This window comes from Balaenoptera ricei, chromosome 3, assembly GCF_028023285.1.
Source record: "Balaenoptera ricei isolate mBalRic1 chromosome 3, mBalRic1.hap2, whole genome shotgun sequence".
NCBI classification, from domain to species: domain Eukaryota; kingdom Metazoa; phylum Chordata; class Mammalia; order Artiodactyla; family Balaenopteridae; genus Balaenoptera; species Balaenoptera ricei.
This window is the reverse complement of record NC_082641.1, coordinates 62,911,018-62,928,996: the sequence shown is the minus strand read 5'-3', so window position 1 is coordinate 62,928,996 and position 17,979 is coordinate 62,911,018. Positions and strand designations below refer to the sequence as shown.

Sequence of the window (17,979 nt, the reverse complement as noted above, 5' to 3'; positions counted from 1 at the left end):
AGTGGGCAGGCTTGGACTGTTTCCATGCAGCAGATCGTATACATTTTAGTGACAACAGGAAGAGTTTTCCTGAATGTAGGGTTTCTTCCTTAACCCACCTCTCATCCAAAGGGCAAAAAATGTAGAATGGTTGCTTAATTGCAGTGAGATCCCACCAGCTGACCAGAGCTGCACTTTACCCCACTGCTTATTCTGCCTTTGAAGTTATATTATCACTCTGTTTCATCTTACACCATTATGGGTCTTATCAATTTTAATACATAAATGTATTACCAAACCTGTTGATTTTAAGAACATTTGCCTACCTCCAAGTCACAAAGATATTCTCTTATGTTTTTCTATAAAAGATTTATGGTTTTAGCATTTACATTCAGGTCTTTGGTCCATCTTTTTCTTCTCATACAGTTTTGTTTTGTTAAGATATAATTCACATCACCATCAAATTCATCCTTTGAAAGTGTACAATTCAGTGGTTTTTAGTATATTCACAGAGTTGTATAATTGTCATCATTATCTAATTTTTTTATCACCCCCCCCACAAAAAAAATCCTGTATCCATTAGCATTTTCCCCTTCCTCCCAGGCCTTGGAAGCCACTAATCTACTTTCTGTCTCTATAGATTTGCCTATTCTGGACATTTCATATAAAGGGAAAAATACAGTATATGGCCTTTTTATCTGGCTTCTTTCATTAGCATAATGTTTTCGAGGTTCACCAATATTGTAGAATGTGTCAGTACTTTATTCTTTTTATTGTGATCCTTTTTTCTTCCTGTATATTGCTGAAAATATATCACATCTTATCCATTCATCGATTAATGGACATTGAGTGTTTCCACTTTTTTTGGCTGTTAAGAATAATGCTGCTATGAGCATTCATACACAAGCTTTTGTGTGGACATATGTTTTCATTTCTCTTGAATACACACCTAGGAGTGGGATTTCTGGGTTATGTGGTACCTTTATGTTTAACTTCTTGAGGGACTGCTAAAGTATTTCCAAAGCAGCTGTGCCATGTTACATTCCCACCAGCAGTGTATGAGGGTCCCAGTTTCTCCACATCCTCACCAACACTTGTCATAGTCTTTTTTATTATAGCCGTCCTAGTAAGTGTGAAGTGGTATCTTTTGTGGTTTTGATTTGCATCCCCTTGGACATTTGTTTCATGTGCTTCTTGCCCATTTGTATATCTTCTTTGGAGAAATATCTGTTCAAATCCTTTGCTCATATTTTAATTTTTTTTCACTATTGAGTTGAAATATGAGCCATCTTCAATTAAGTTTTCTGTAAGTTGTGAAGTAGGGATTGGTCAAGGTTCTTCCTCCCCCCCCCCCCCCATAGGTATTCAGTTACTCTAGAATCATTTGTTGCAAAGACTTTTTCCTCGACTGGCTTATTTGGCACCTTTGCTAAATGTCAAATAATCACTAACGGGTGGTTCTTTTATTAGGCTCCCTAGTCTAGTACCAGGCTGTCTGGATTACTGTAGCTTTATAGGAGGTCTTGGAAGTTGGATAGTGTAATTCTCCCAGCATCATTCTTTTATTTGAAAATGACTTGCAATCCTAGGGTAAGCCTCATTTGCTCATCATGATTGTGGTAGGCAGGGCCGTGTTCCCTTCGCTTCCCCCAAAGATGTGCACGTCCTAAATCCCTGAACCTCTGAATATCTTATGTTATATGGCAAAGGGGAACTAAGGTTGCAGATTGAATTAAGGTTGCCAATCAGCTGACCTTAAGATGGGAATATTATCTGACTGGGCCAAATGGAATCACAAGAGTCTTTAAAAGTGAAAGAGAGGGACAAAGAGGAGGTCAAAGTAATGCCAAGTGAGAAAGACTCAACTGCCATTGCTGACTTTGAGGATGGAGGAAGAGAGTGTTGAGCCAAGGAATTCTCGCAGCCTCTAGAAACTGGAAATGGCTAAGAAGAGATCCTCCTCTCTTGCCTCTGAAAGGGAATGCAGCCCTCCCAACACCGTGATTTAGCCCAATAGGACTTGCTTCAGACTTAGAACTATAAGATGATGAACTTGTGTTAAGTGGCTAAATTTGTAGTAGTTCGTTGTGGCAGCCATAGAAAACTAACACAATCACGTATTATCATTTTTATATATAGCTTTACTATATATAGATTTACTAAATTTTTTTTAACTAAAATTTTATTGAGGATTTTTGCACCTCTGTTCATTGTAGTTTTCTTTTTGTGTAGTGTCTTTGGCTATGGAATCAGAGTAATGCTGGCCTCGTAGAATGAGTTGGGAAGTTTAGGCTTCTCTCTGTTTTCTGGAAGATAAATTCTGATTTTTATTCTCGTGTTCATCCCTGCTCTCTTTCTTTCTTCTGTACTTCTAGTGTGGAATGGCCTCCTTTAAGTCCAGTTGTATTCATATATAGTCCAGGCAATTATCTAACCACTTTGCTATATATTCTGTGCCTGCACGTTTTCATATGAAATACACGCTATTTTATTATCAGTTGCCATTTTTCCTTTATATTACATTTAAAGTTATTTTAAAAATTAGGTGTGCAAGTATAATGTGTATGAATTCCATTACAGGGAGTCAAAGGAGCATGACAAAACATTTGTTATAATAAGGGGGTGTTAGGCTTGAAAGGCTTGAGAACCATGATATAGAAGCTTTTTTTCCCTATTTCAGAACTTTCCCAGTTATTACAGGTGCTATTAGATAAAAAGATAAAATCTGTGAATGAGCCTGCAGACAGGTCACATATTACCACATCCACAATAAAAACCAAATAACCACAACAGTAAAAACACCTTCTATCTCACCTTCAGGGTAACTTAACACAACTGTTCTAGCCACCAAACACAGGGTGTCCAGCCATAATGCTCACACATATGCCTGGTAATCACAGGTTTCAATCCACGAAAGTAGACGTGCAAAAAGTGTAACTTGCTCCCCCCCCTCCCCCGTCTGCAGCTGAGCTCAGTCCTGCTGGGGTCCCACCCAGCTCTGACCTGGAATCATTTTCTCCCTTTTCCGTGTATAGGCTTAACTCTATGCCATGATAGTAAAAGTTTTTGTGTGCCTGCAGTTGTGACCTAAAAATGACAGGTGGAGGTGGTCACATTATATTGATCTAGGTAGGATCAGAGACATGAATATGGGCTATAAACCTTTTTCTAGGTCTAAGCTGTCCTTAACTATACCCCGAGCCTCTTACCGTCTTAATGATGTAGGGTTATCTTTTTAATGTTTTCGTCATTGTGTTATGCTTCATACAGTGGTGTCCTTAATATACATCAGTGTGGATCACTTAACACTAGAAAAACAGGGAAATTCTTTTTTTAGTTTTAAAAACAAAATTCATATTTTTTTCTTTTAAAATGCATATCTTTTCTGCTTCTTCCCTCATTCTTAGGAGACCAACTCCAGCAGTCTGCACCTACCTAATCTGCTATGAAATTAGGAAGCCAGCCATCATATGTATTATTAGAATTGTGTCTGAGACCAAATGGGCCCTGAGTTAGGATCTGATTGCAGGGACTTGGTGATGCCTATTGTGGTCACTCAGGGCATTTATTTTGATTTGTTTGGTTATTTGGTCTTGTTTTTTAATCCTAGCTCATGGCTGATCAGGAGACGTTGCGTTTCCCAGGTACCGGACCTCTCTCTCTCTCAGCGTCCTTTGGTCTCACTAAAGTGCCTCCACTTAACTACTTGCCTCTCATTGGGCAAGGGACCCAGGCTGCCTGCCACACATTCTCTTGTCCTCCAGCTGCCTTCACTCCCAACAGCTAGCACTGTCTTCCCCTGCCCTTGGGATGGCCGGGGTCACCTGGACTTCTCCTCCCTCTCACTGTGTCATCCTGGTCAGAAGGGGTACTGCCCACCTCACGTGGTCAGGAGGACCAGGAGTCTGAGAACTCAGAGTTTGTTTCACTCTGCCTCTGGACCAGGTGTTATCTGCAGATCTGAAGGGAATCTCGTTCTTATACCTTTATTAAGTATGCATTCAATATTTGAAATTCTTTTAACAAACTTCTTAGTATTTAGGTGTATTGAATTTTTTTGGTTTGTTTCTGCCATTAAATGTTTCGCTCTTCTGTTCTTTTTTTTTTCTTCTTCTTCTTCCAGCTTTATTGAGATAAAATTGACACACAGCATTGTGTAAGGTGTATGGCATAATGATTTGAATTACATACATCATGAAATGATTACCACAATTAAGTTTAGTGAACATCCATCATCTTGTATAGGTACAAAATAAAAGAAAAAGAAGAAAATATCTTTTTCCTTGTGATGAGATCTCTTAGGATTTACTCTTCTGTTTTTCTTCAAAGAAGATTGTGCTAATCAATGTTCTCATGACCTTTTTCTTGGTCTCTCGTGCCATAATTAGACAATCACATACTAGCGAGATCCTTTAGCAGTTAGCAAACTTCAGAGAAGAGCTTTGGGGAAACAAAACTGCCTGTGCACTTAGTTTGGTTTATTGATTTTTTCCAAGTAACCCTAAAAGCAAATCTTACTACTTATGAAGTAGAGATCCAGTAAAATGTTGTTTCTGCTTCAAGGGTAAATTCAGAACATTTAACTTGTGTTGTAGATTTAGAAACATAAAGACAAATTAAAGTAGTTGATGCTTGCCCAAATAGAATATGTGAGTTTTCTCTAGTATCATTCTCTCCGAAAAAATCATTGACCTCAATTCCCATCTTTCTCACCATACAAGTAGTCCACTTACTATTTTGCAACCACAATTTTACTTTTTTTCTACCTCTTGATGATATTTTCACTTCTCTCCTGCTGTCTTTTAACTTGCCAGACTCTTTAGCACTTCTGTGATACTTTTTTCATCTATCACTTCTTGATTGGCGTTAGTGACAGATAAATAGCTATCTAGTAAAAAATTATCTGGCCACCTTAAAGGGGTTTCAAGTCTGGAAGGGGAGCCAAGTAATTTGTGAGTAAACTATGATACTCCGTAAAGGTGCCAAAACATTTTAGTTTGCCCTGAAATTCATAACTTTATTAGCTTAAAAAAAACAAACAAACAAACATTCTTTCAAGATCGAACTGCAGGAAAAGCAAGGAGAACTTTAGTTGCAAGAAAGGACTGAATAAACATTTGGTACTTTTCTTGACCCTAAATATTCCAAACAAAGGGCTTCTGTGCTACTTGTTAGGGGATCCAGAATGTGGAGATCAAAGCTAGCATCACCCTTGCCATCTAAGTGAGAGTGACTCAGAACATTTTGTGCTTACAACTTTCATTTAAGGATCTCTAAGATCTGTGAGTACCTATGATTTAAATTTCAGAAAAGAGTTCAGTTATTTGCCTACAAATATGTAATAAATTAGGACACTGTTTTCCAGTTCCCAGTTCCATTTTAACTTTTCGAGACCAAATGTTTTCAATCTTTCAACAGAATTTTGAGACTTTTCATCCTTAATAAGTTTTAAAGGAGAAGGTAAAATCCCACTGGTATCTCATCATTATAAGCAATGACATTAGTCCCGTTAAAATGAGGAAATCTTTTACTACAACCCCGTGTAATTTTTTTTTCTTTTTGACCCCCATTCATTCCTGATTTTGCCCTCTCCCTGCATCCATCTTTCTTTATCTTTAGCTCTTTTGGTGGCTGCATCAGTTATTTGGCGTCTGGCTGCCAATTCCATTCCACCAGGATCCCCCTTAATGCTAGCTCGGCAGGAACACTCCCCTGGCTGGTTCTTTTAATCAAGATGTAAAGTCTGATTGTGTCTGACTGGGAGTTGGGGGGTCAGAGTGTTGATCTGCCCTGAATGCTGCAAACCATTTAAAACCCCTACAAATATTCAGATGAATATCTGAATAAAGATTCAGCTTTCTGAAATTTAATTTGAATGACAGGCTATGGCCATTGTACCTCTTCCTTTGATAATTGATATGCTTTATTTAAATTCATGGAAACAGAAAGGAATCGTAACAAAACCCCTCACAATTCATCGTGTTTTTATGACTCTCAAGAAATTACATACAGAGAAGAGAATGCTCCCTGGAAGGGTCTATGCTTGAAATACCTTCTTACAAAAGCATGGCACTTCAGAGTATGGTTATAAAACCTAAATCTAGCATCTGTTTAATAAATACCCAGCTAGGAGCCTGTTCTGCTCTGCATACTTTGATACTGCTGCTGGTGGTGATTATCATCAGTGAAAATTGCTAATATTTATTAAGCACTACTTCTGTGCCAGGCTCTATGTTAAGATGAGTATTGTTATTATCCTCATTTTTCAAATGGGGAAACTTAGGCTCAGAGAGAGAGTGATTTGCCCAAACTCACAGCACTTAATTCCTATCCCTTGAGTACACTTCAATAAAATTAGAAATGTGACTGTAGTAATGATAGGAAAGAATAATATTAGTCATAAAACAGACACCTTTTTGTTTATATCTAGTCATCGTTCAGCTCAAGTTTTCCTTAAGTTCAGAGTGGTTCTTAAGAGTACGGTTAATTTACTCTTGAATTAAGAAGCCTGACACAGAACACCCGCCATCTGATGTGCAATTGAATCAGGCCCTTGTGCCTCCTGCTCCTCGTGCCTGGGTTCTCCTCTCTCTGATGGTGGTTGGCTCTACCCCGTCATTCTGGTCACAGCTTCTCTAAGAGGCCTAGTCACCAGTTACCGTGAGTGGAGAGATCCTACCTCTTTTTCTCCTCACTCCATGTGAAAGGACCTTGTCTGTCTTATTTTCTGCCATTTCCCCAAGGCTAGAGTGGTCCATGGGCCATGAAATCCACAAAGATTTGTTAAAGGGGTGAGTGAGGACTCTCTTCCCGTCCAGGACCGTGCTTCCTCAAATGTTCTCCAGCAACCCCTTTAACTTTGGGTAACTGATCCAGATTGGACAAACAATTCTGGTATTTGTGGGTTGGATTTGTTTAAATCCTCATGGGGTTCCAGGAGCGCCTCTTGCCAATATCCTGTAAAATAAGTAGCATCTGTGTGCAGAACAGCTTCCTAAAAGTTAAGGTCATGGGGTGGCTGGATGAAGGCTCAGAAAACCCTATGCAGTAATCAGAGTTAATTTTTAGTGTCTTCAGTCTCCATTTTTGGTGGCCTTTTCTCCATTCACTTATTTGTTCCCCCCTCTCCACCCTCAAATCTCGAGCCTTCCTCTTTGGCAGGTCCTGTGCTAGGTCTTAGGGAATGCAAAGGAGAATGAGACATTGTTCTTGTCCTGGAGAGCCAGAGTTCTCGGGGAAGACAAACCACGAATAACTAATTAACACCATACAGAGATAAGTGTGATAGAAAAGTATAAAGTGCAGGAGGACAGTGAAGAGACAGAGATTGTCTGGGGGAGTAAGTTAAAAACAGCATTGTGACATTTAAGTCAAGCAGGAAAGATGGGGAAAGCATTTTAGGCAAAGGAGCCAACATGTACCCAGGCAGCGTCAGCATGTTGTATTCTAACAACGAGAAGTAAGTTCTCTGTGACTGAAGCACAGTGCGTGCTTTGTGGGGAAGGGCAGGAGCTGATGCCCCAAAAGTAGTTTGGAGCCACATATGAAGGATTCCATGTGTTGGACTGAAGTTTGAACTTCTTCCTGATTGGGAAGCAGTTAGAGGTCTTTAAACATGCTTGTGGCCTGATTGGTTTGGGCTTCACAAAGATGCCTCTGATAGTGTGAAACATTCTGTATGTTACCCCAGGAGTCCAGGTGAGACCAGTGCTGGACCCAAGGCAACCGGGCTGGAGAAGGGAGAGGTGGATTGGAAATCCATTTTCATGATCAACTTGGCAGAAGTGAATGTGTTGAATGTAGAGCAAGAAGGAAAGAGAAGAACATCAGATTGTAAATTGAATGTCTGGGTAGATATGTTCTCTAGAATCTTTCATTAGGAGACGATTGAATTTACCTAATCCTTTAGATGACTACTAAGATATACATTAACTCTCCAATTTGCATTAAGTAAAAAATTAGTCTAAAAGAATCAACCATGAGTAACAGGTCCTTTATTGGACAAAGAGGCTTCTTGGTCTCTGAAATCCTGTTGTCTGCTCATCTGTCACACTCCTGTGGGTGGCCTGTTCAGAGAGAAGTCCAGGGCCTGGTGCAAGGGTGCTGGAGCCTTCCTTGCTTTTCTCTCCAGGATCCCCAAGTCAGAGTGAGGACCTGTCTTGGGTAGGCCAGGGTTGAAGGATCCATGGGGGCAGCAAGATGGAGATATACACTGATGGTTCAGGGCAGCCTTCTAAAGCCAAGCCACAACATTACCCTGTTTGAGGAGTAGTCCTAAAAACTAATGCTGTTGTCATGGTTCCATCTTAATTTTTATCAGCTGGATGCGAATGAGGCTTCACTGTCAAATACTTAATGTGTTTGCTCGGATCTTTGGCTAACCAGTGTTTTTCCATGACTTTTTGACAGCTATTTTTTGTTCAATAATGAATAATAAAGTGAGATTTACCATCTGTAGATGACGTTTGTTTTATTTTGACATTTCTTTTCTATACGGCAAAGATTTTATAATTAGGTTTTCCCCCTGCCAAAAACATTGCTGAAAAATGATTTCCCCCCCAAAAATGTTTCATAGCTTCCTTTACTATTTGGAGTCATCTTTTTTTTTTTTTTTCGGAAACCAATTGAACTTGTATTGACACCAACTTCATGACTCTCCTCAGTAGCCTTATGGGAATGGATAAAGTGGCTTGACCCAAGATAACACTGATTGGACTTAGCAATGTTACTTTTAAATAAAACCAACCCTATTTTCCCCCCTAAGGTGGCTTAGAGTTCATAATGGTCACAAACTAATACTACAGATAAAACATTTAAAATTTTGATCCAAGCCTTTTCTATCCTCCCACACTTGAAAGGTACCCGATGAACACCAATTTCCCAATCCTAGCATCACTAGCTTACAAACCTTAGGGTTAAAAACTCCCTTCTCATTTACCTAGTGTTCAATTTCCATCAGTTTCGATATACACTAGTGTAAATACCATCACTATTTTGCATGAAGTTAAGTATTCTACAGATCCCAGAGTCATAGGATTGAATCAGGAGCTCCCATCTTTTATGTGAACTTCAGTGGTACCATGGAGGCCAAGGCAATTTAATTTAGGTTAACCAGGATTTGTTTCAATTTGTAAGAGAAACTTCTTGCAACAGGTTTATTCAATTCTCTTAAAAAATGGTGGCATTCCTTTACTTTTCGCCTTTTGGAAGCAGCAGTTACATAAATGGAATAGTAGATTAAGTCTAAAAATGTGGGCCCTAGTCAACTTTCATTATTTTTCTGCATATGATCATGATAAAGGATCATGACATCCTTCACATTTCCAAGGAAAACCCAATTTAAAGTTTGTCCTTGCCAGACTCCATAAAACAGCCACTTTAGAGTAAACCAGCAGAGCATTGCATCACCCCAGTAAAGCTGTAGATTTCATCACATGCACCAACAAATCTACATGGCTGGTTTCTGCACTCCTCTTTTACAGAATTTTACACCTATTGTACCAAACGGCATTATTTATTTATTTATTTATTTATTTTATTTTTTTGGCTGTGTTGGGTCTTTGTTTGCTGCATGCGGGCTTTCTGTAGTTGCAGTGAGCAAGGGCTACTCCTCATTGCGGTGCGTGGGCTTCTCATTGCGGTGGCTTCTCTTGTTGCAGAGCACTGGCTCTAGGCGTGCGGGCTCAGTAGTTGTGGCACGCAAGCTCAGTAGTTGTGGCTCGCAGGCTCTAGAGTGCAGGCTCAGTAGTTGTGGTGCACGGGCTTAGTTGCTCCGCGGCATGTGGGATCTTCCCGGACCAGGGCTCAAACCCGTGTCCCCTGCATTGGCAGGCGGATTCTTAACCACTGAACCACCGGAGAATCCCCCAAACAGCATTTCCGGAGAATCCCCCAAACAGCATTTTAAACATGGACATATCAACTCCCTAATAAAGCAAAAACAAAGGCATTTCCCTTATTAGAAACAAGATACACCATCACTTAAAGTCTTCAAACATTATTGCACTTTAACTTTCAGAATTTGACAATGCATTCAATGAACAATCTGCACACAACTAGTTTTAACAGATTAAAAAACTTTTAAGCAGACATGGATGTCCTAAACTGTTTATTAGGTAAGAATTTTACAAACATTACTTATATTAGCGGTAGCGGTGGAACTGGAGAGTATTGCGCCTTCTCTAGGCTGCGCAGCAAGAACCACCAATCGGTGTCGTGGAACTTGTGGCCCTTGCCAAGGCCGCGGCTCTTCCTGCCTGCAGACGTCAGCCCCCGCATCTCCCTGTGCTTGCGGACTGGTTTGGTGATCCACTGGGTGTCAGGGTGTCTTCTGATAGCCTTATGGAATGGATCAGTGAGGATAACCTCAAAAAATTTGTACGTAGAATCTTCACCAACCCAGTAAGAATTCAGGACCCTCAGGGACCCACAGTGGCGTCCAGCTTGCTCCTCGGCAACAGACTGAAGGCTTCGAGCAAACGAGCTGGTTGACACCATGGTGGACAGGCGCGCCGTAGGTGGCGCCCTTCGGGACCGGGCGTTTGCGGCCACCGCGGCGCGCACGAATCCGAAATATGACATAACCTTGCTTGGCCTTGTAGCCCAGCCTGCGCGCCTTGTTGGGCCGGGTGGGGCGGGGCGCCCAGAGCAGCGCCGAGAGCTGGCGGTACTGCCGGCAGCGCGCCCCGAGCAAAAGCGCATCACATCCGACTGCTTCTTCCTCCATAGCTCCTGGATGTGCTTGTAAGCGCGCATCTCGGCTCACCTGATGGCTGCCGCCGGACGGAAAGGCGAGTCATCTTATTTTGATTTGGAAGTTTTTTCATAAGTCAGCCAGGAAATGAAACATGAAAATTTTCTCTTGAAAATTAATTCTTAACAAGAACAAAAATTAACTTTTGCCCAAGGGAAAATTAGGAGAGAAAATGAAAAGAAACGTGTTTGAAATGGTGGTGGTTCCATTGTCTTTTTGAACTTTATGTCAGACTTAAGTGAACAATATTGGAAGCCCCCTTCTCTACCTTGTTTCAAATGAGCTGATTTTATTCTTGCTGTTACTCTGATCAGTTTTATGTCCAACTCCTTGAAATACCTGGGCAAATGAACCAATGGACCCATGACAGCACCCTATTTCTCAAAGGCCTAAGTCTGTGGATTTTTACTGTTAAGTGGAGACCATCAGCCAGTGCCGCCTGGCCAGGTCCCTGGCAAAGCTGAATTGTCCTCTTCATGCAGTGGATTCTGCAGTTGGCTTTGTGACTGGGGAGCCCAAGAGAATGAGTTGCGGGTGTGTCAGTTAACAGTGCTTTCTCCCTGGAGTGCTCTCAAAAAAATGACGGAGGAAGCCACATCGGTAACAGACGATAGAACCGCTTATCATTGCTAATGGGAAAAACATCACAGAAGCTAATGCAAAAACAGTCACACGCACTGCATCGGCACCTCCCAAATAAGATGCGGAAACACCTTCCAACTCCTACGGTAGCAGCCATGGCCAAATTCTCTTTACAGCCCAGAGTATTTGCCTTCCTGAGTCATACCTCAAGGGCCTAAGATCAGATTCCAGACCCACCCCACGCTTCTCCCCATCACCTCCACTCTTGTTTCTACCATCTTCACCATCCACCATTTCTGTATTGAGCACTAACGAATAGGTGGAACTGAAAGAGACATTATCTAATATTTCAAAAGAGTGTTATCTATCAAAAATGGAGACAACAGGCATCTTCTACAATCCCTGAGCCAGTATCATTTATAGCAATCCAGACAGTAGAGGGAAATGATACTGCTGTCTTAGCCATTCTTGACTTCACAGGTAGAGTGTAAACACTTCTTTCCAGTGTATTTTTGTATCACATGAGCAGCACCTTCTTTTAAGTTTTGATACAGTGGTTATTGGTGACTGATACTCAGTGGAGTGTGAGGAATTCCCTTTGTCTGAAGATGGTGCCCCCTGTTTTGAACGTGCAGGTCTGCTCATGTGAAATAGAATGTGTATTTAATAAACTGGCTTGGGTGACCGTTTGCTTTGTCAAGAAGAGATGTGAGGTTTAAGAAAAGGTTCTTGTCTGATAGCAAATTATGAGATTGATTGTCACCCACCTGTGTAGAAGAACTGTTACCTTCCGCTAGTGTAGCTCAAGACTCTTCCTTCTCCCCTTCACGAAGCACAGAGAAAAACTGAAGACCTGGCGTGTTAAGGGCTTGATCTGAAGCCTCCTTGACAGTAGAGCCTTGAACTTCTTACCCACCAGCAACAGAGGCTCCTCGTAAGGGAATTATCATCACCTTGAGATAGCTCTCCTGCTGTATCACGGGAAGAGTGTACACTTAGCTGAGACTGACCATGCTTATGTTTTTCATAGAGAAGTAAAGTTCTATATAGATATAAAACTCACTCTATACCAAGGACCTCAGGAGCAGGGCACTCTGGGGGCAGGAGGAGCCTGGGAGTCACACAGACATTGTTTGAATCCTAGCTTTGCCACTTATTAGCTGTTTGGCATTTTCAAGTCTCTCTCTCTGTCTCTCTCATGACAAAATAGTTATAATACTAGACTATTTGTATTCTTATAAATATTAGCTACCATTTATTGAGCACTTAGATTGTGCCAGGTACCCAGCCCCAAACCATTATTATAAATGATGTCACTTAATTCTCACCATAATACATGAATGAGGTAGGAATTATTATCTCTACATTAAAGATGACAAACTGAGGCAGTGTATTGCCCTGGGTCACACACCTAGTGAGTGGCTGGCATCATGCTTCAATTCCAGGTCTATCAGACTCCAGAGTCTGAGATAATGTGAAATTAAAAGGGTGCCTGGTACAGAGTGGGTGCTTAACAAATACTGGTTCTTTTTCCTTCCATGAGCATCCTTTGGCTTTGATAGAGCTTGATTTCTTTGTTAGAGTTCTTTATACATAATGTTCTATAGAGCACATCTGTCATACTGCCCTCCTGTGGTTCATTTGGATACCAGTGGCTTTTAGAAAACATTTAATCGGAGTGTAATGCACATGCAAATAAGTGATATTTAAAACATATCTCTAAAGTCACCTCAGTGTATGAGTACTTTTGGAGATAATATGATTCTACAACCTCAGTATATAAGAAATATGACTTTTTACTTTCTACAGTCCAACTTAATTTCTAACTCTGAGCCCCACCCAGCTGGTAAGATACTGAAGTCACTTTTGTATCTTCTCTGGCTTCCCCAATGTCCTCCATTCCCTTGGCTGTCTTGGGAGAGAAACCTTCTCTTCCCTGGCACACAGTATACAGTGAAGCTTTGTCCTGCCATCCTGTCAAGAAGGGAGGAATTTTTCTTGCAATTATTTTTTCCATCCAACTGTTCTGTGTACAGAGACATTTAACCCACTGGCGAAGTCTTCAACTTTCACACTTAAGAGTTCAGATCACCAGGGAGTCAAATGTTAATTCTGTTACCAGTTTAAATGTTAGAAAAATTTTCCAGGAAGAAAATAAAAAGGTTCGCTATCCCCACTAATTAGGAGCTTTAGGTTCCTAAGTGAAACTTATTCAGAGGTGTCTTTTCATGTATGGGGAGGGGCTCCACCTACCTGGGTTCACTCTCCTGTGTTACACAAAGTCGCATGCATGCATTTGAATCCTAGTCGTCACTCAGCACAGGGCTCTATCCCAAGCAGTTCCCCTCAGGGGCCTTCCTTGTTTTTCAGTGGCCCTCTCCATGGAGGATTTAAAGGTCTAGTGTCAGACATGTGCCGTGCTGCGCCCTGGTTATGTCTGTGGGATGTAGGGTTGTGTTGGGTGGGAGGAGGGTAGTGGAATGGGAGAGGGGAAAGAGGAATTTTCTTTCTTAGTTCCTAAGCACCATTTAATAATAACATGCGTCCAAGTCTTCTGTTCTTAAATGCATCTAATAGTTAACCTTGTCCTCATACCGTGGCCTAATTGTGTTTCAGATAACGGTGGGCAGACATTGGCAGGGGGCAATAACTGGCCCCTTCGAGGAAGAAAGTGGAGCCTGTGGGAAGGAGGCGTGCGAGGGGTGGGCTTTGTGGCCGGCCCCTTGCTGAAACGGAGGGGCGTGAAGAACCGGGAGCTCATCCACATTTCCGACTGGCTGCCGACCCTGGTGAAGCTGGCGGGGGGCAGCACAGAGGGCACCAAGCCTCTGGATGGCTTCGATGTGTGGAAAACCATCAGGTACCTGCCCACCTGTCTCTTTTCCCTCCCAGGACAGAAGCTCTAAGAACAGCTTGACTTGATCGAGAAGGATCGCTTTTGCATGAATGTGATAGTTCAGCTCGCAAATAGATGATTAAAAAAGAAGAAGAACTGCCTTTAGAAACACTGTAATTATATATGTATATATTTTTAAGTTCTGGATTTGAGATTGGGGGCCTGTGTTTTCTATGAGGAGTAAGATCGTCCTCAGTGGCTCACCCTCCTTAAGAGGTCTTTAAAGTGGAAGCTGTGCTAAGAAGTAGGATAGGGTATTGTTTGCTTCCTGCAGAGGGTCAGGGGACCTGCCCTGTTGCCTGCTAGGAGAATGGAGGACCAAGCAGGGGGAGGAGCTGGAATTTGAGTGGGGGAGCAGCTGTATACCCTTATTACACAATAAGTATCTAATGAGCACCTACTATATACCAAGCCCTGTTCTAGGTGTGGAGGAACTAGGAATGAACAAGACAGGCACCATCCTGACTCTCATGGAGCTTATATTCTAGATGGGGAGTCGGGGGGGCGGGGGGTGGGAATAAACAAGTAAACCCATAAATAAGTAGATGACGTCCCATAATGATCTGCACTAGGAAGGCAGTAAAACAGTGTGTTGTGATACAGAGAGCTGGCAGATGTGAAGGAGGTACACAATCTGGGGAGCAGAACGCAGACTCAGCTTTGGCAATGGCCTTCCTGTTTAGCCACCGCCATGCCGAACAATGGCCCCCAAAATGGGGAGGTGTACACACCTGCAAGGGTGCAGGAAGAAAACTTTAAAACTTGTATTTGTAGTTAATTTTATCTCATCTTTTTTTAAGTATATATTTTATAAGATATATATTAGTAGATTAGTACATATACCCAATTGATAAACAAATATAAATAAATGTACATATACTGGAGGTATTGTTTCTACTGATGGAGTGACAATGTCTAGTGTAATAGTTTTAAACCTCTGTTGGGTGTTACAGCAAGGGGTAGTGGCTGATTGACTGGTCCCCTAGTGACCAGGGGAAAATGACCTCCTCTGTTTACAGTTTTCCCCTTAGATATAAGTGAAATTAAATAATTGAACTAGAGAATGGCCATTTTTATTTATGTATTATTTTTCTCTTGCTTTTTTGTTCAGAAAGCTTTTTTCTCAGCTTGAAATCCGCTAAACATTTATATTTTCTTCTAAGTGTTGTGGTTTGATTTTCTTCCATGTAATTCTTGAACTGTTGTGAAATGATTTTGTGTGCTACATGAGGTCAATATCTAAATCAGAGGAATGGGGTTTTTCTCAAATTTTTGAATCACAGAGCTCCTTGAGACTCTGAAAGCTATGAGGTTACCAAAAAAAGCACCTAAGCATATGTACAATAATTTAGATAGAATTTATTTTTATGATGTTAGATATTGATTACACATTCTTTTCTATGTACACATAGAAAAATATGACATTCTTTGAAAACCTTTGCCTCTCACTCATTTTTAATGCAAAAATTAATACATACTTTATGATAAAAAGGAAATAAAACTTTCCAAACAAAGCAAAACTTGAACTTCAGCTTATCGCCAACTTCCACCATGAAGGCTGTTGAAGTTTGACTTACAGAAGCAGGAGAAAGTTTTGAGTGGTTTTGATATGATAACATATGTGTCAGCCTTGCCATCCAATCAGTTTTGATTTTTTTGTTTTGTTTTGTTTTGGTGGCAAAAAAAAACCACACTTGGCTTATTGTGGCTTATAAAAGCACACATGAGCAAATGGAGCTATTGTGGCATACTTGGCCAAATGAGGGTAGAACTGAGTTGAGAAACAGATGAATTTATTTTGAATAATTTCCTCTGTTCCCAGATTCACTGAGGTTCTTATCTTTGGCAAAGTGCAAGTCATTGATGTTCATCCATATCACCAATTTTGGACTATAAACCCACATTTCAATCTTAAAATTATCTTTGTCAGGAGTTTGGCACATACTTGCTTCTGCCTGCTGAGAAATTGGAAAAAGTTTTGCCACCCTTAACTCCAGATTGCAGAAGGTCTTTCCTCAATGTCAGAGGCATGCTGAACTCCTAGTGACCCATCTTGAATAGAACAGGAGCTCTGAGTCCTTCAGCAGCAGACATAATGTTGACTGCAGGGCTGTAACTAGAATATTACAAGCAAAACTATTGTCCAAGTACGTGAAACCATGAGAGAGTGGCTTTCCTTTTCTATTTGAAAAAAGTAAAATTTCTGCCCAATGTCTAATCAAGCATTTCAAGACTTTCCTCTGGAAATTCAGCAAATTTCTGTTTAGTAAGTGAAGAACTGCTCTCATTCTGCTCCCTTTTCCTGATGAAAGATCCTGAAAGCAATGATTCAGCCCCCACTGTCCCGATGAAGTTGATGCTCCTCACAGCACTAGGCAAGCGTTCATTCAGTACCAGCGGCAGAGCATTTGGCACCCATGCCGGCCGATGCAGAAAGCAACCAGTCACATTGACGTCAGGAGCTTCTCTTCCAAAGCAGTATAAACAAATGGACAGCCAAATGTTGGATTCTCAGTCTATGCCCAGAGTTCTCGACCTTTTTTTCAGTAAGATGTTTACTTGGAAATACCATTTTCAAGATGATGGTAGTTTCTGAAAATTTCAAAAAGGTCTCATGAAATAGGAATGCCGGAAATGGCAGTAACAGAGTCGGCTATGCTGAGAGCATCCGTTTCACTAGTCGTGTAGTTATCAATTCCTCTTAGGTCTGCTCCAAAATATTAAATTTTAGAAGAAATAGCCATTCTGGAGTGGGTGACATTCTTTGCAATCTGAGTTCCTTGACTGCTTCAGTTTTTCACCTGTTCGTAGCCACAGAACATGTTTGTCAATTCTAGGGAACATGGCTTCTCCAAGTTCTTTCTGATTCTGTATAGTTTCTCTGCTTTTCAACTTGATAAGCAGCCTATAGGTTGTTTCAAGACACTTCGAAGGATTTTTAAACTTACTTTATATTTCATTAAATTTATATAACCAAAGCAGAACCCCTAATCATAATGGTAGGAATGTTTTTCCTTTCTTATTAATGGGAAACTCTTCTAGATGTTATAACATCACAGTGGGGACTTCCCTGGTGGCGTAGTGGTTAAAAATCCGCCTGCCAATGCAGGGCACACGGGTTCGAGCCTTGGTCCGGGAAGATACCACATGCCGCGGAGCAACTAAACCCGTGCACCACAACTACTGAGCCTGTGCTCTAGAGCCCACGAGCCACAACTACTGAGCCTGTGTGCCACAACTACTGAAGCTCGCGCGCCTAGAGCCCGTGCTCCGCAAAAAGTGAAGCCACCACAATGAGAAGCCCACGCACTGCAATGAAGAGTAGCCCCCGCTTGCTGCAACTAGAGAAAGCCCGGGTACAGCAACGAAGACCCAACACAGCCAAAAATTAATTAATTAATTAATTAATTATTTAAAAAAACATGACAGTGGTGACAATCAAATATTACCTGATGATGTGAAATATCTTAAAAACTTAGTATGAAACTATAAAGACTTTCCCCACCTATGGATTCAGTTTCAAGAGGAATTTTGAAGGAAAGATAAGTCACTTTTCACCCCATTTTCACAGATACCATGAAGCCCAATGAAGTATAATTCTTAATGAGCCAAAGTTTAAGAACCTCTGAACTAAAATGATGCTTTATTTCAAATATTACCAAGACAACCCAGACTGATTTTTGAGTAATTATTATTGAATAATAATTTCATTATTATTATTATCGAATATTTCCTTTTTCACTGATTTGCAGTACCACTTTATGTTCTA

At 41.0% G+C, this 17,979-nt stretch overlaps 1 protein-coding gene and 1 pseudogene across 1 annotated transcript in view; one reads left to right on the top strand and one right to left on the bottom strand.

The window, feature by feature from the left end:
* The window catches only part of ARSB (arylsulfatase B), a 177,461-nt gene that overhangs the window by 67,580 nt on the left and 91,902 nt on the right, over positions 1-17,979 (top strand). The window contains exon 5 of the mRNA XM_059916626.1: positions 13,931-14,174. Coding sequence (XP_059772609.1) covers positions 13,931-14,174 — 244 coding nt within the window. The remainder of the gene's footprint in view (positions 1-13,930; positions 14,175-17,979) is intronic.
* On the bottom strand, positions 10,075-10,751 carry LOC132363678 (large ribosomal subunit protein eL15-like; annotated as a pseudogene).